Source organism: Pempheris klunzingeri, chromosome 20 (genome assembly GCF_042242105.1).
Source record: "Pempheris klunzingeri isolate RE-2024b chromosome 20, fPemKlu1.hap1, whole genome shotgun sequence".
NCBI lineage: Eukaryota > Metazoa > Chordata > Actinopteri > Acropomatiformes > Pempheridae > Pempheris > Pempheris klunzingeri.
In genome coordinates, this window is record NC_092031.1 from 15,087,063 (window position 1) to 15,105,697 (window position 18,635).

Genomic DNA, 18,635 nt, shown 5'->3' on the forward strand with positions numbered 1-18,635 from the left:
GTCAGGGGGAGAGATGTACACGAGTGTTGATGAAAACTGTCATACTGAGAAGTGTGAAGGGTACTACAGGCGAGAGTCGCCTGAGGGAAGGGGGATTATTTAGATGATAATGATGACAGCTCAGAGAATGATCAATGCTCTGTACAGCTCTACTTTATATCACCATGGTTACGGACATAATGAATAGTGTACTGGTGGAAGCCGCCCCGGTCCACACGGCAAACCTGACCTTGCTGCTGAGCTGATTACGAGCCACATCTTGCCACATTCAGTGGTCAAAGATACACGAGGCTGTTGGTTTTTAACGAAATCTTTACAATGTGGTCATTTGTTTGTTGTGTTGAAATCAGGAGTGTTATGCTATTAAGCCTGGATTTCACAAAAAGGAGAAGCATGCAAAAAGGAGGGGGGTGTTTTGAGCTAAATTAATTCAGTGCCAGCAAAGGTAAAGGGCAGGGAAGGGGTGAGACTCAAATCTATTTATAATTTAGAATGTAAAGTATATCAAACAAAGCTATCAGCCCCTGCTCTTAAGTTATTCCTTCCTCTTCTCCTCTCTGATTTCTTTTCCTTTTTATTCATCTGAGTAATTATTTTACTGGCCTACTTTTGGAGCAAACGTTTTCTTGGATGTTTGGATAGGACTCATTACATAAGAGCCTTTCCCGACAGAACATCTTGTGCGTGACAGAGTGAGAGAATGTGGAGTTTAAAACGCATCCAGATGAAAAGGTAAAACGTCCTTTTCACCTGTCTCTCTTCTATCACCGAGCCAGCCTGTCAGACTTCAGATTGTCAATGCGACACACAAACATGCACTCAAGTACAAAGAGAGACATGAAGGGCCTTTTTGTTATGCAAAGCAGATTCTGTGTGACACTTTTATTCTGCATTCCTATTCAGCTTTGGAGACTAACTGCTTCTGTTTAATTTTACTCGGTGTATTAATTTCCACACATTTAATAGGTAGTATTTCAAGAGGAAAAATAGGATTATAGCTATAATGTTCATAGATCATCACTAGCTATCAATGGTGTCCTAACGTATTGCACCTGACTGGGTAGCACTTGACTGAATGATGACACCAGAGGGTAAATCTTGTTAAATAATTGAGCTGCCAGTGCAGCTCTAGCAGGTCTGGCCAATATGTACTCCTGGGTAAAGAAATATGCTGCACCTTTAAGTGTTCTATTAATGTTATAGCTGCCTGGTATTTCATGCACGAACCAATCAGCAAACATTACAAAATTCCCACAAAAAAAAACGCCCATTTTTAAACCAAATTGTGCCAGGAAGGTTTATTTTGAGCATGCTGGTAGAATGCAATGAAGGTGCATTCATCCCAAGTTTTATAATAATGGTAATTATACTGCAATTCTGTAGTATTTTTCACTAATTAGTTTACTTCACTTCAATCTAGGAAACAAATTTTGTGTTGTGAAAAGTGAAAGTGAAGTTGTTTTACCTTCCCTATCAATCCAGTGCTATCTGTGATTTTCAATACACACATAAGTGGTCTGAGCATCCAGCAGGAGATGTGCAACGCAGGTTGAGGTCTTGATGAAAATGATAGCAGCTGAGGCCACAACAATGTGGTCTCATTATTCCGCAATCACAATATCTGACCGCTGCCACAATTATATTCAAACAAAGGAAGATGCTCTAATGAATCTGGGATGGAGGGTAGGGGGCACAAAGGTTGTCATTTTGAATGCTGAGGCAATCGCTGCTGCAAGATCATGACAAACCCAGCTGGTACAGATGATTGGATTTTAACCTCTTATTCACAAGTGCATTTGTTTTTGGATTTTTATTTCTATAAGGTCGGTTTCTCAGAGTAATAAACAAGCAGAGAACATTTTTATGCTCTTAAATGCCACCAATGTCCCCTTTAGCAAGGCACCTGATCTTGTCAGCGGCTCCAGTGGAGCTAATCGGTAGCTAAAAACAGATCAAACATTTTATGAGCGAGCTATCAACGTGTGTAAGCAAGCGAGTGTGAGGGACTGAGGTGGAGCTATATATATGATCTTTGGATAAACAAAGGTGGAACAGTGGCAGGGATTCTGCTTTGCCTTCTGCTTCCTCACACCTCCAGCAGCCTGCCCTCGACTACAGCCATCCTCTAACATGGTAATACCCATGAGTCATCCCTCAGCACTACACAGGGCCAACCAATCCTCAACCATACAGTACCCCATCAATCTGCATTTCAGACACCTTGCTTTAGATTAATGGGGAGTTGCGACACCATTAAGGCCCTAAGCAGTTTAACATTTGTAGGTTGTTTAGATACATATGTCCTGCTGCAGATGGAAGGTCTGGACTGTTTAATTACTGCAGAACTGGATTCACACTTATCCGTTTACATGTGTCACTTAACATGCCCTCCTTCACTTCCCCTTAACCACTGGTAATAGTGCCATACAGCATTGTGCAAATGTCCAATTGCTCAGGCAAAGAGTAGGAAACAAGGGGGAATAGAGGAAACATGCTGTTAATTTCATAAATAAGTAGAATTTTGTAGTAAGTATTTATTTTATCTTATTCCTTGATATAATGAAGGATCATGAAACCTTTCATTAAAAATGAATTTTTACGCACTCATTTTCCTGCCCTCCTCTTTTTGAATAAACAATGTATGTACCGAGAACGGTGTACGGAAATAAAAACACAATGCTGCTCTCAGTGCTCTCTAGGGCTCTGACTGAAAGACCTTGTTCGTTTAATGAGATTGCAACACTGTGATTCTCAAACCTTGACAGGAGTCTTTGGCAGGTTCTCGTTGAGCCTACCCAACACTGAAAGCACTTCTCTCAATTTCCTCTAAAGAATGGCTATTGAGACTGCACACAGGCCCCAGTGCGTGGGGTCTTGCTGTCGCATGCATTTTCTGCACTTAAACAACTTTCAATGTGTGGGGACCTCTGTGTTTGTGACTAACTCGAGCATGCACTGGCACTGACAGGCTGTGCTGATGTGGCAGTGGCCTACAGTTTATGACAAGGTGGTAGTGAAGATGAAGTCGTACTAAACGTACGCTACAACCTTTCACACACACAATCTAGTTCCATTACAGTGTGTTAGATCAATCAGCCAACAAACTGGAGGAATGAAATTCACTACACATACAGCAAACTGTAACGTCTGTGTACTGTACAAAGGGTAGCTGCGGCTCAGAGGTAGAGCGGGACGTCCATTGATCGGAAGATCAGTTCAATCCCCGGCCCCTTCAGTCCACAGGTCACACAGTCCACAGTCCTTGAGCAAGACACTGAACCCAACTGCGCTTTGAGTGGTTGAAAAGACTAGACTTACTGTCTCCATAGAACCAGAGATCCCTCGCTGATCCTGATGATCAGTACCAGAGTGATCTGGGGATATTTTATAGGATCATATTGGCTAAAATGAAGCTGGTCAAAAACCGATCCTTTCTTTACTGTACTGTGTTTTGCCCACTTCAGCTTGCTAGTTTTGCAGCTCTGCTGTCCTTTACAACAGCTTTTCAGTGCAGAGTTTTGCTGCTTACACAAGGGGAAATTAGAGAGAGTGAATACAAATGTATTTGGGTGTACCAGTGCCAGTTCTGACACCCCGGATTGGCAAAATAACGTTACACCGATTCTCTAAGCTCTGACTTTGACTCACTCTTTCTAATTAGCAAAAAGCAGTGTAGACATTCAGGCAACAGCCAGCACTGACCGATGCTCTTTTAAGATGACAAACGACGGCAGCGGTAGGTCATATCATCTCTGTAGCAGGCCTGACCTTAATATCCCGGTTGATCTATGTTCCACCTCTCACCTATGGTCATGAACTTAGGGTAATGTCCAATCTGTAAACTGGAGACTCCTGGGCAAACAGAGGGCATGCTGGTTACCTTACAGCCTCTAAGACAATCTTGCACTGACATTTTGAACAGAGTATCTCCTGGGCCACTATGAAATAGTGAGGTGTGAAAATTGAAATGGTAAGAGAGACTTCTTAACTTCTACACTCCTGGCAGACAAGCCACTGAATGATCACGTTGCATAAACACAAACACAACCTCCCTGCTCACCCAGCCCCCTCCAAAAAAACAAAAGAAAATCCAAAATACTTCCACGTGTCCCATACTCTCATACTCTGCTTCAGAATCCCACGAGAACCCTGTTTTCTCTGCCCTCTACAGCAATTAAGGTTTCCACAGTTACAGAGAGGGAACAGGGAAGTCCCATGGTAACCTCTACTTCACCTTTGTGAGTTTTACACACATGTGTGCACACACAGATGCGAACACATACTTGTACACTTTTCCCTGCTGTATCATGCGCAACATCCCTCACGAACCCCCAGAGACGCAGCTTGAATCCTTTGTAGTGCTCATTAGGGGAGTGTTAAGTCCAGCATGTTTCTCTAATCTAATCAGCTCTGTACCCCCCCCCCCCCCCCCCCCCCACCTCCACCCCACCCCACACTACACTACACTACAACACCTCCTTCCTCTGCCACCACTCACACCCCCCTGCTCTTTATCCTCTTCATTTGTCAGCTTTGAAAATAATTGAGAGAAAGACGAAGTGAGTGAGGGAGGGTGAGATGGAGGAGAAAGAGGGGAGAGATTGAAGGAAGTCCTTGAGATATGAAAGTCTCTTGGGGGCTTGCTTGGATTGGAGAGGAGACAGGGAATTGGGATCAAAGAATTTTCTATCACTAAAGGTCTGGATGACAAAATGTGAGAGAAAATGCTGGTCAGCATTTCTTTAGGAAGCATGACCCAAGATCGTTTAGTTTTGGGAAACGGGATCTCCACTTCTTTGATAAGTCTTCGTTAAGAATGCAGACATCACTAGTGTTGTTAGGCTTCAGTTGTCCTGGTTTTCTTCAAGGTCTGAAGCAAACGTCATTTTATTTATTTTTTTAACTGACTAACACATTGACCCCATTGTTTTTCTATTTGTACCAGAACAATTTTGTACCAGAACAATTACTAGAACAAACAGAACTTTTGATTTAATTCACATGGATGCTTCAAATATATTCATCACAGGCATGAATAAATGAGTGTGTTTGCGTATGAGTGTCAGACTTGCAAATGAGGGTTGTCAAAATAAGGTATGAGGCATGAGACCACAGCTGTTTGCTCAGGAAAACAGACAGATGTGAGAAAAACAGAGAGGAAAGAGACAGAGAGGAAAGGAGAATGTGGGAGCGACAGAGAGGAGAGATAGAGAGTGAAATCCGTGGGAACAGAAATACAGTTGCCAATTTCCTGTCGCCGACAGGCAGCAGTGTTGACAATGCCGGTTGACAGCCAGCTTCCTCTGGCCGCCAACCATTCATTCTGTATTGTAAATAAACAGTTTAAGGGGAAATGTCAGCCGAGAGACGGAAGGAGCAGCTCCAGCTATAATATCTCTTCCCTCCTCCCCAGCGATGCAGCGGCCCAGTCGCCAGGCAAGTGACGGACGTGGTGAGTAATGAGGATGGCACACACAACCTGCTCCGTTGGGGCTGACAGTAACAAGGGCTGACGCCATGGCGTTTAAAGGTCCCCGAGGCCTTGCGGTTTAAACCCCATGCTTACACCATCTACTGTCCCTCTCTGCATCTGAAATTGTTCTCACTATGACCTATAAATGCGACTGATCAGAGGGAGACAGGGAGGAAAATGTGGAAAATGGATGGCGGCCATGTTTTGCACTAAATGGTGCAGTCACAGAGATGATAAGGATACTTGGATGCCTACAGCAAGAGTCCTAGATGACAGAGTGAGACAGCTCCAGGAGTGTTCATGACTGTGCCTGTGCAGCTAAAATTGGTGGTCATTACGACCCAAAAAAAGAGTAGAGGAAAGCAAGAGTTGCTCTGTGACTAAGCCAAGCCAAATCTGTGTTGCATATAAATAGTTTGCCTTGAGTGAAATTTTAGAAACAGGGGCCAAGGACATTTTACAGATGACATACTGCACCAAATATTCTACTTCTGCTCAATAACATGTGTTGTCAAATCAGGATGGAGGCCAGTCTTGCTTTGATGTGTCCAGTCAAACACAATGTAAACACACATGCTGAGAGAGGACACACAGAGACGGGGGGGGGGACACTGTCGTCTGCCAACATCTTTTCTCATGTCCATTCCTTCGGGCCAGGCAGGCGGCTCATGCTACTCCCTAATTGTCATGCAAAGGTAGCTTCCGTTGGTTGGCGGCTTGTGGCTCTTTTTGCAGAACATTTACTCTGCAGTGGGTCCTGCCAGCCCATTCCTCTTACCCGGTTATCAAATCAGGCAGCTGGACATCAAGAAACAAGCACGCCGCGCCGCACTCACTTATTTCATTACAGTTACTTCAGTAAAAAGCATGTGCTTGACACTAATGCCTGCCAATCTACACAGTCAAGGTCCTCTACTGAGAAACAGTATTGTCCAGGTCTATTAGAGGGGTGGGGGGCTAGTACAACTACTAGCTTTTCCCTGCCACCTATTCTTCCTCTCCTTACCTCCTCATCTATCCCTCCCCACGTTCTCCTATTTCTCTTCCATCCCTCTGTTCAATCCATGTCCCCTCTCTTTTTAGACACACAATAAGCTATGGTAATACACACACAGCCTAAGAGCCTGTGCTACCTGTGTATGCGTATGCCTAGCAGGTTTGTAGTGGAAGGTGTTTCTTCCGGTGTGTGAGAGGAGTACCAGTACATTGCTGCTGTCACAGAAAGTGCATACCATCAGCCGTATTCATGTTACTTTAGTCAGCCATAGAGTAGGTAAGCTCATGCTGCAGTACAATGGCTACTGAAAGGCTGTGTGTTGTGTTTGCCGCCACAATGAAAAAAAAACTTGAAGACTTTTCACTTTTCTCTACATGTGTGTATACGGTTTGACTAACTAAATGCCTGCTCTGTTTACCTACCTTATCTGCTTTTCTTCTCTTCTAATTCTCTTAAGTTATGAACTTTTGAACCGACTGAATTCTATAAGTCATGCGCTGTGGATGGAAATCGAGCTGGATGATCGATTGTGGGATCGTTTTCTTATTGTATTTACTTGACGATCCATTTCTCGCTCCAACCTTTTTCAAGTCCAGTTCTATTCAGAAAATCTATTTTGGGGAAAACAGCTGCCACTGTTGCCAAACAAGTCAGCTTTCTGTCCTGCTTCCAAAACATATAGCAAGTCTGACCCCCGGCATCAGATTGATGGAGAGACACCAACGGACATTAACTATTAGAAATCACTTACAAACCAAATGATTGAATTAAAGGGCATCATATTCTCCATCTGCAACTAGTATTCAACAGCTAAACCATTTCAACAAACAAACTCTTGCCTTTATACAAACAGCTTGAAGGCAACCAGGTGCTTTTTATAGATAAATGTTACATGCTGACACAGGGGGTCTGAGGTTTACAAACAGGCCAGAAAACTTTTCTACCTCTCAGCTGCAGAGGCAGCCGTACCTGAAAACACACCGGCTGCTATCTTACACTGATTTTTAGAATCAGACGGGATTTTCAAGTGTGGCTGGTTAAATCAATAGCCTAAATCTTCATTAGCACAGAAACTAAACTTGCCTGAGAACAGCCAGAAGGCCTGTACTATTTTATAGATAAATATCTGCGGCTGTCATAAGGGAGTACGTTATTTACACACTCTGGCTGGGAAACACAGAAGGCCAATATTCAAACCTACCTCAGTGAGGAATATACTGTAGCTGAACCATCCCAAAGCTGATGTTCTTCACAGAGTGCATTAATTACATTAATCTCAGAGGGCAGCGGAGAATACATTAATCTATCTATATACATTCCATTCTCTTTAATTACGATGAATTACTTTAACATATCTGAGAATGTGCAGCAATGGACTAAGACATGAGGCAGAGCTAGAATTTGATAGCATGTGAGAGAATTTATGTAAGGGATGATTCAAGATCCCTTCACTTTGCGTCGGGATGCTGCATCACCCCATCAGGGTTCCTTTTGCAATAACAACTGCTGCCCTCTGTACATTATCCTGCTTATCACACAGCGTTGTACGAAAGAGATCAACAGTTTGACACAAAATACTGACTAAAAATAATTTTTTGGCTTCCACTATCACGGCGTCTATTGCAACAGTCTGCTATACAGAAATAATAGACCCTAGAATACCGGGATAGACTAATCTGAATCCAGTATTCAACATCACTGTGTAATAACATAACATGCCTACTCCATGCGTCCTTTAAGGGTTATATTACATGTTGGTTAAACGCCAGTCACCAGAGATGCATGCGTGTATTAATTTTGCAAATCATCACAAATCTCTCCTGCGTGCTGCACCAGGGTCACAAATAAAGAATTCTGCTGCATCTCCCAATGAGACTCAGATTACACTGCATGCCTATTTGGAATCCTATATGACAGAAAAAGCATGAAATTTTAATTGCTTCAGTCAGAAACATTCTTGTCACATTTTACTATTATGACAAATATATTTGACATTGGTAATAAAAGCTCTTTTCAGAGAGGTTTAATCTGAAAGTCAGCTCATGCTGGGCAGGTGGAAGCAGAGTTAGCAGAGCTAGGTTTAACGCTGCTGATCAGTCTGACCTTTACAGAAGAAACTATTCTGTTATGCTCGTCCTCTTTTGCACTATTACTACTACTACCTTACCACTACTATCTTAAGTCTGTTTTGCACCATATATATATATAAGTAACTGCATATCTTCCTTGCAAATATAACTTAGTTCTCCTTTTTATTTCTTCCTTTAGTGCTACCTATATATACTTTGGTCTATCTTTTGCCTATTTTATCATTTTTATTCTAACTGAAATATATGAAAATCTGTTTATATATTTTGCAGAGAAGCAATAAAGCTGAACTTTGAAGCTCAGGTTGCTGGTCGTCAGTGGTGTGTTTTCAGCTTGCAATGCAAGTGAATTCATGCGTGATGCGTGTTGGGCTACAGAGAAACGACAAAGAGTCAACAAGAACTGTGACTGGCCAGCTTGAGTTTCTTGTGTTTTACCTGCTTCTGATGCCCGGGGAGACCTTGATCGCTGCTCTACAAGACTGTAAACACTGCAACTGCAACCTACTCAGTCTCCAATTCAACTGGATGGCAATAGTCCCCTATTCAGTGATAACACAAGGTGAAGGATAAGTCACCTGGATGCAGTTCCACTTTTAAAGCATAGACTGATGTTGCTCTGTGTCGTAAATTGCATTCCTTCCATCTATCATCTATACCGCTTATCCTCAAGGGTCGCAGGGGGGGGCTGGAGCCAATCCTAGCTGACATTGGATGAGAGGCAAAGCGGGGAGCCCTGGACTGGTTCCAAGTCAATCACAGGGCCAACACATACAGACAGACAACCATTCACGCTCCCACTCAGACCTAGGGGCAATTTTGAATGACCAATTAACCTAATCTGAATGTCTTTAGACTGTGGGAGGAAGACGGAGGACCTCCAACCCACTTCATGTGGGACAACATTGCTAACCACCAGTCACTGCACTCCTTTAGTCGCATAGTAATACATATAAATATGTAGTGGTGATGCTGTTATTGGATGAAATGAGTGTAAACCCAGCTTGGATATCAGCCATAGCATTTAGATGTATGGTACTGGGGGTGTAAGTAGATCAATAGATCGGCTGAGACCAGCTAATGATCAGTTGATTTGAGTGGAGTCGATGATTTAATGTTCTTGTCTGGAAGTTTAATTTCTTATATAATATAATGTCACATTAAAAAGCTGTACTGTGTGTGTGAAAGCAGGAAGCAGCCTAATGAACTTTTATATACACTGGCCACAAATACCAAAGGTCAGCAGGTGTTTATTTTTATTTTTTGTAGTTTTACAGTCTTTAGGTGGTGGTTGTTAATCATTTTTTGATCACTTAGATGTCTCTGATGAAAAACAAGATCTCAGCTTTGGGTGCAAAATGTGCCTGCGTGCAGCTTAGGAGTGTGGGATACAAACGAGGTATTAAAAAGGAAATTGATTGGTGAAACGCGCGAAATCACAGCTTGCGTTTCTAAATAGTATGCCGTCATCTGTAATTGGGAGAGCCATTTCAAACACTTCGAAATAAGTGCTGCACTTGCACAAGCCTGTGTGATGTACCAGATGCCATGGGATGACGCTCGTGGGACCGCTGCTGAGTTGTTTGGTCTGACTAAAAGAGACTGAGACGAGTTAAAGCTCACGCAGCTGGCATCTCTGAGTTCATATTATGTCCTCCAACATGAGGTGGATAATTGGCAGTGACCCTGGTTGATGCCAGTGTCTTGTTTTTCCTGTCCATACGGCTGTGTGTCTGCTGGGACCCTTTCCTCGCTGCTGTGGCTTGTTTTCAGCAGCAAGCATGTGCTGTTGTTTCTTTATGGCCCTCAGAACACAGCATGTATTTATCACTTAGAGGTTTTAAGTATTTCACTGTTTAGCAAAAAAAGCACTTCAAACTGCATTTTATCACAACGCAACAGCAGGATTCACACATGTTCAATCATTAAAAATGACAAAGACTTGAAAAGAAAGACTTGAAAAACTTTAATAACAATCTCGCTCTCTCAGTGATGCTCTCGTGTGATTCTTGAAACTTTAAAAAAGGTTTTCAAGTGCAGTGTCCTGTGTTTGCTTTGTCCCTACCTGGCATGGCATGGACTAGGTCGCCACACAGCACCATAAATCTTGGCCTGGGCCTCAGCTGGTTCACGGCCTCCACAGCCTGCTTGGTGAGCTCAACCTCCTCGGCCCAAACGTCCCCTCCGCCATCGCAGTCGCCGTCCCTCCAGGCCTTCATCAGCCCGAGCTGGGGGTCTGCGGCCTGGATGAAGCAAAACGGTCCCGTCCACTCACGCTCTGCATCTGGACCAAGAAGAAACGAGAACAGACTCAGCAGTTGTGCTGACAGAGACGGATGCAGAATACTACCAATACCACAACGCAATCAAACTTATTCAAAGCTGCAGCTTTACGCTATGTTGGGATGATGGAGGAAAGAAAGAAATGCAAAACTGGTGACTTCAAAGGATGAAGTTGCACTAATTAATATATTTTTATTACCAATTGATCAGACTAGTGTGTAGAATAAAAAATGTGCTTCTCACAGGGACCCCTTGCATTATGTCTAATCAAATATTGATATAAAAAAAATTCACTTATATTCTACTTAGTGCACTGTGTTAAAAGGTTTCTTAGCATTTTACAAGAACAAAATACAACACCTTTTTAGGTTCTCTCACAGTTGCATAAATCTAATAAATAAATTGTCATCAATTAACACCACCTCATGGTGTAACTGTCAATCTCTACAGCCACTTGGTGTGGAAGTGAGAATACACACAAACGATCTTGATGGGATTTTTATAAGACTAATACAGTGAGAAAAAGCAAATAATACTGATTTACACTTATGTGTAGACTTGAATATATGGTTTTTCAAAGATAAAAAAAGTGTTGCTTTACCTATTAATGGAATATGCATATAACTGGGTACTTTTGCTCAAATGTAATCTTGTCCACATACTCATTGAATGGACACGGCCTTCATTAGCAGCTGACCTTTTGATTTATCTGCTGGGTATTAACGTCACATTCTGTGAGCATTTACAATTCAGTATGTATCACAGGATGCTTACACAGAACGCTGCGCATGGTAATATACCGAAACGTAAAAGCTTTATGGGATTAGGTGTCACCACAGCATTAGTCATTCTGCTGTATCAGGCCTCCTGTGAAAGCTTCATGTAGAAGCATTCTATTCATGAACACAACACTTGATTAGTTCAGAGTGCTGTGATCAGGATTTAAGCCTGGGACTTGAAGATGGGGAGGGAGGGGTGTAATGTACTTTTGTTTAAGCTGTACATGCTCACTGCTTGAGTAACCAGTGCCAAGTAATTAACAAACAGCGACATTTCGGGGCATGAATGGCAAAGAACACGTGTTTTGCGTAATCCTGATATTACGCAAGAGAAGGGGGCCCTACAATCTAATCACTCTCCAATATTCATTAACAAGGCAAACTGCTCCTGGCTTTCCACGTAAAGAATGGCTGATGGTAATGACAAGGTTTGACTTGAGGGACATGAGAAATCCCGACAAAGTGCTGTGGAAATGGAGTCCCCCCCCTGTGCCCGCAAATGGACAGATGCTAAAAGCAGGCCTGCACAACAGCTTTCTGCTTTATTCATTTAGTTTCCGGAGGATGTGGAGGCAGCACTGTAGTTACGTACTGCTGTCACTGTGAGAGACTGCATCTGCATTCTCCACAATTCCCCTCACTCACACTCAGCAGGGACTACAAGCTATTCAACATCCTCTGTGTTTAACATGCTCTCCATGTATCTCTCTCCCAAATGAGTTTATGATAATTCTTGAGCAAAGACGGGAAAAGAGAGCGACAAAGAGTGTCTTGCTCGTGGGAGCCAGATGAGTGAAAGCTTAACAATGAGTCCATCGGTGTAACTGACATTTATGAAACTGCGAGGGGAAACACATTCTACTTTTATGATCACCATCATCTCTTCAGTCAAATTATTTCAGAATGCCTTCAGTCCAAACCGGCCTCGCCTTGATCTTAACTTAAGACTGCACAGTGGGAACTGCTGACAAATGGGGAATTTAAACAGCTGCCATGACCGCTGTAGTAGAAAGTTAAGTTTCCTGCTGAAACCTAGGCCTAAATATACCTCAGAGGTCTATGACAGTCTATCAGCATTTACTTCTTGAGAGAATGCAGACCAGATCAGTCTCATAAAAACACATCAAAAACTTTCATCAGCACATCTTGCAACTCCTGCAGCTCAGCAGAAAAGTCTCTAAACTCAGTCTCAGCTTATGAGCGTTTGCATATGGAAATCATTACCTAACAATACGCACCTCAGTAAGAAGGTAAGACCTGCTCTTCTTTACAAAGGAATATTTTCAGGTCACGCTGGCACACAAGTGTGCACATATATAGCCATGGGACATGCAAATGTGAATGTACACCCACGCGTATTTCGGTCCTACTCCTGAGTTATTAGCCATCTTCTTTGTGAGCGCTCCAAACAACAGAAAACGATCTGTAAAGATTTTATGAAGCTGCAAATCACAACTCCTGCAAGCTTTTTGTTACGCTGAGCATTTTTTAAAGTAAAATGTCTCTCTCTGGAGCCAGATCTGTGAACTATTTCACAGACAGATGAAACAAATAAAATAAAAGACAAAAAAAACCACACACACACACACACAAGGACTTGCAAGAGCCGACTCAGCTCTCATGACAGGAGATGAGAAGCAGCAGCCTTGTGTGGCTGCCCTGGCCGAGCACAACTACAAACATAAATTGCACAGATTTCTCAGGTGGTAGACAGTGTGCTCTAAATAAAGTACATCATCATGTGAGATCAAAGCACAAGGGGGCTTGCTTTTGCTGCATATAGTAAATTACTGTGCATTTCAATTTATTCCCTTGAGTTCCCTTAATATAGATGGATTCCTTATAGTTGTTAAAAGGACTAAACAGGCCAGAAAACGTAGAAGTCGACGTACACATAGCATGTTAGTGTGTTTACTGTATGGTCTGGGTGCTTGGATACCTTGAAAGCAGGACTGAATTATACACTTAAGGAATGAGACATTTATTCGACCTAAATAAGGTCTGCCACTGTGACAGCGCTTCAAGTTGTGCTACAACTCCTCCTCAGAAATGTTGCTGCACAATTTAGAGGAGTATTAGACCAGAACAAGTGTTGAAAGTTTAAATTATCAGCCCACTTACAGTATTTAACCAGCAGGTGCTACCTATGACCTTTAACAGTAGGCTACGGCGCTTCTACACAACAGTGATAAATAGTGTTTAGCAGCACTTATTTGACTCATTAACTCTACTGGAACAGGGCCAACACTTCTCACGAGATTCCCAATAACAAGCTAGGCACCTAGCCTCGCTATGGTTGGCGACAGTGGTCATAAGCTACACAAAAGCTACCAAGTGCCTGTTTCGTCAGACTAACTAACCTGCAGAAAGCAACAACAACAACTAAACGCGGTGGAGCTGCCAAGTTAGAGGAGGCGTTAGCTAGCTTAGCCTCGGAGTTAGCTTGCCTGCAGCTAGCGACACTTACCTTCAGTCAGCCCGCTGAATGTCCGCTGTGTAGCCCTGAGAAAGATATCCTCACTGCCAGCCATAAGGTCCAGTGGTTGTCCGAGCGGACTAATTTGTGAGCTGTGAGCCTGTCAGGCACCCTCCGAGCAGGTTCGGTGTGTCGCAGCCCGGTGCCCCCTGCGGTCTTCGCGGGCAGACAGACAGCAGCCGAGTGCTGTCCATGGAGCTATCACCCGTTCACTCAATCACTTCATTCAGTCTGACAAACAAAACAACGGGTCAGAATTTTTTTTTTTTAAAAGAGGAAGAAAGCGGTGTGTTCTGTTTTCATATTAAAGTGTGTTTAATCAATTCATTAAAGAGCCAAACCCCCAAAAAACAAAACAAAATTTAATTTGTTTTTTAGATTCTTGTGAGATTTTGACTTGTCAGCACTGTGCGCATGCGCAGCAAGTGACCCGGCAGAGCGACAAAGTGGAGCGCTGTCCGTCATTTTAATGATGTCTGAGGAGATTTAGTGCTCAGGACAGATGTTAACCTTTACTGTCCTGTTCAGCACTGTTCACACACGACCTGTAGCCTGCACAGTGATTATACAGACATCATTAAACCAGAAATACCAAGGCACAAGATACAGTGGGCCAAGAATTGTGATAATAATGAGAAAAAAAAGTTAGATCACACATTTTTTTACATGTATGTTGCCTTTGATTGACCTGTTTGTAGGCATGTACATTTAGTTTTGTATTTACTAACTAGTGATATGTGCTTATTCCCAGAAGCAGGGCCCACAGAGACATAAAGAGGGACAAGTGCACATTAAGTTCATGATCTGCTGATTTTTACGCATTTGCTGTTTTCCAGATTGAATTGATTGAACTGAATAAAAGAATAACACTATGGCATGCAGGCAGCCAACTAGAAAACCATGGCATATCATTCAAAGCAGCAGTTGGTAGCAGTGAGATGAGAGTGAACTTAACCTCAAAATTGAAGAGTACGATTAGAAATAGGAGTCACTGCTCTTTGGGATTGGAGCTTATTCCACAATTTTGTCAGTTGTGTCTTTTTCTTGAAAGTCTATGAGAAAATGAGTCCACTTCTCACTTGACTTTACCTCAGTCAATGTGTTCCTTATGAGTTTATGGTCTCAGTTGCTAGTTTTAAGTCTTCTTCAATACAACATAATGTTAATTTTAGTAAATGTCTTCTTGTACAGCGACCTTGAGTGCCAGAAAGGCGCCTCTAAATGAAATGTATTATATTATTATTATTATTATAAATGATGGTCTATGCTTTAACTTGTGACTAACCAATCAGAGGCGTTCTTCTTGGAATGAACGTCACTTCTGGCTCCAAAAAACCAACATGGTGACGCCCATGAAGCTAAACATGAGGCTGCAAAATGGTGGTCCACAAACCAGTGGGTGACGTCACGGTGGCTACGCTCACTTCTGATGTACAGTCTGTGGGTTATTGACACAGATCAGCTCTGCGTGTGATTATAAAGGAGCAGAAGAGCAGATCGCTGGTTGACTGATGTGGGGAAATGTGCTGGATCAACAGATCACAGCAGTGATTGACACTGCATTAGAGACTCTTACTGCTCTGATCGTTTGTTTTCACTCATTCATACACTTTAGGAGCGCTAGGAAGCCAAATGCACCTGACTCATTCAGAGCACCTGTCTGGTACTACTGCCAAGATTAAGTGACAGTTTCAGCAATTATGACAAAAAGCTATTTTTATGACCTACTAATCATAATAATCTACCTACTGAACCTTTAATTGTCCTAAATAAGAATAACCTACCACATATTTAAAAAAAAAAGTGAATTAGCCTAATTTTCTTGAGTGATTACCGAACACCACAGGGAGGCCCAGGGGCCACTAAGGGTGCTGAGTAACCAACCAAACCAACCAATCATTTTATTCCTAAACTTTAGCATAACTGGATTGATGTATTATAAAGATTAAAGACCTCGCTAAGCAGTCACAGTCAGGACTCACTTTAAACTAACCATCTATCCATCCATCCTGTTGACTGGTGAGAGATATGTGCTTGCTTTAATATTTTTTCATACTTGAATGAGTATTAATTGTTGATTTTACTCACTTTCACTGCGGCCAGACAGTTCAAATAACCTTGAAGGTCCTTCAGGTGTCTACTTTTTATCCCCAAAATGATCTGACACAGACCACTTGTGCTACAGGTCTGTATAAGTATGTTTTGCAGGTGGGAAAATGTCAGATTTTTTTTGCCTTTTTCAGCTCACTTGAGCTCAACTCAGGCAGTTAATCTTTTTTTTTTTTTTCTCTCACAGCACCTGTTTGACAAAAACAAAAAGTGCACCTGGAGAAGGTGAGATATTCACTAAATAGAAAACTTTCTCCCATATAAAATGCTTTTCTCACACAGTAGGTCTATTGTTCACTGTTTTTCCACAGCCTTGTCATTATTTATTCATTTGAGGAAGAACCCTTACTGCTTTCCCAAAGTCCCACAGCAGGCATCACGTCCGGGGGCCACATCTTTGGTGGAGGGCTCTTTTTCGAAATCCGTCCCTTTGCTCTAAGAAGCTCTGCCAGCCTCTGCCTATTGTAGCACATTAAGCTGCTTGTGACTTCAGGATTTCTAAAACAAAGGCAACCTACGACTGAAAATGCAAAAAGTGGAGAGAAAAAAGAGGGGAAGGGGCTCCCACGCCTTTCCTCGACGGCAAAACAGAAACAGAATAGTGATGTGCGTATTCGGGGCTTTTATAATAATATTCCACAATAAAGGCTCTCTCTCTCTCTCTCTCTCTCTCTCCCTCCTCATGTTTTCCTCCTCCTCTCTCCTTTTGCGCACCAGACTCTCCCACCCTCGGCTCCTCTATTCGCTCACTGCGCTCTCATCCTCGGCGCGGCTCGTGTGTCAGCCTACTTCTGTGCGTAAGAGCGCACCGATGGATACGTGAAGTGATGCACTCCCGAAAAACGCGAAATCAGAGCCCGCAAATGCCTTTCTGAGGAGACGCGTAGGTGCGCAGCTGAGAGCGCGCGTCGGAGAGCAGTTAGTTTAGATCATTTCGAGTCTTTGTTTTTTTTTTCTTTTTCTTTTTCTTTTTAATTCTGCGCCTTTTGTTGGGATGATGACATGGTAATAAAGATGTCCATGAGCGCGGATGTCGGTGCGTTGCTATTTGGATGTGTGTTTCTGGACTTTTCAGCGTATCATGACCGCGCGCCTTCTTTCCTCCCTCCAAGTCTTTTCCTTTCCGCGTGAAGTTGAACGGAGGAGAAAGCACGATGAGAGGGAAATACTTTCTCCTCGGCTTCTTGTTGCTCAAACTTATGGCTCTGGTGTGCAAGGCTGACGGGGAGCCAGGACTGCTCGGAGGATTCGTAATGATCGCCACCTCCAACGGCTCCAGAGAGGAGGAGAGCGTGTCCGAGGAGACCCCGCACACGGAGGACAAATGCCGGGGTTACTACGACGTGATGGGCCAGTGGGACCCGCCGTTCATCTGCAAAACGGGCAATTATCTTTACTGCTGCGGCACCTGTGGCTTCCGCTTCTGCTGCTCCTACAAACACTCGCGGCTGGACCAGAGCACCTGTAAAAATTATGACACCCCGGTGTGGATGAAGACCGGACAGACTCCCTACAAAAAAATGAACAAGATGCACGACAGCACCAAAGACAAGACGAACTTAATTGTTTACATCATATGTGGAGTAGTGGCCATTATGGCCCTCGTGGGGATTTTCACCAAACTGGGGCTGGAAAAGGCGCACCGGCCTCAGAGAGAGAACATGTCCAGGTAAATCTCTCTCTCCCTCTCTCTCTCTCTCTCTCTCTCTCTCTCTCTCTCTCTCTCTCCCTCTTTCCCCGCCTGCCTGTTCTCTCTGTGCGCTTGTTTACAAAGAGACTTGCAGTAGTAGACTACGCACGCACTGATCCGGAGCGCACAACGCGTCGTTCTTTTCCTCACCCACCTGCCCCTGCGCACATCAGAAGTGCACACTGGGAATACACTGAAACACAGAAGCACGATAGTTACATTATTAACCTGCAATTTGCTTAAAACGCACCAGGCGTAATGCAACCAGAGCAACTTCTTCCATCCTTTCTTTATGCAAAAAAAAAAAGTGGATGCTGCGTGTTCTATCCATCTATTGTGGCACAGCATAGCATTACGTGAGCTACTCTTCTCTCATTAGGCGGGGGCGGTTTCTTTCTCCAGAGTAAAAGGCGGCATTGCGCTCCATTGTGCTCCATTCTGTCTTGAGTGGAGATCAGTGGAGATGCTTTTATTTACCCTCATGGTGTCATCTAGCTGGCAAGAGTGCAAGGTGTGCAATAACTGCAGCAATGATAGGGTAAATGAAACCAAATCTTTTACGACAGAATCACGCCTTCTTCCACTTGGCTGCACCAACTCACACTTTTCACGAAGAGATGCGTACAGCAGTGCAGCCTAACTGAATAATTAAATCAACCATGCCCAGTTCCTCATGTCTGCACCTCTCATCTATCACCGCCTATCCGTCTCTCTCCCTCCTCTCTCTCTCTCTCTGTCTGT

General features: G+C 43.2%; 2 protein-coding genes across 2 annotated transcripts in view; one reads left to right on the forward strand and one right to left on the reverse strand.

Moving 5' to 3' along the window:
- The window catches only part of cpped1 (calcineurin-like phosphoesterase domain containing 1), a 34,384-nt gene extending 20,095 nt beyond the window's left edge, over nt 1-14,289 (reverse strand). Inside the window, exons 1-2 of the mRNA XM_070852417.1 lie at nt 14,087-14,289; nt 10,623-10,841 (exon numbers count right to left, since the gene is read on the reverse strand). Of these exons, the coding sequence (XP_070708518.1) occupies nt 10,623-10,841; nt 14,087-14,150 (283 nt within the window). The 5' untranslated portion in view covers nt 14,151-14,289. The remainder of the gene's footprint in view (nt 1-10,622; nt 10,842-14,086) is intronic.
- A 3,069-nt stretch (nt 14,290-17,358) lies between these two features.
- shisa9a (shisa family member 9a) overlaps nt 17,359-18,635 on the forward strand; it is a 41,596-nt gene continuing 40,319 nt past the window's right edge. The window contains exon 1 of the mRNA XM_070852433.1: nt 17,359-17,873. Within this exon, the coding sequence (XP_070708534.1) occupies nt 17,359-17,873 (515 nt within the window). The remainder of the gene's footprint in view (nt 17,874-18,635) is intronic.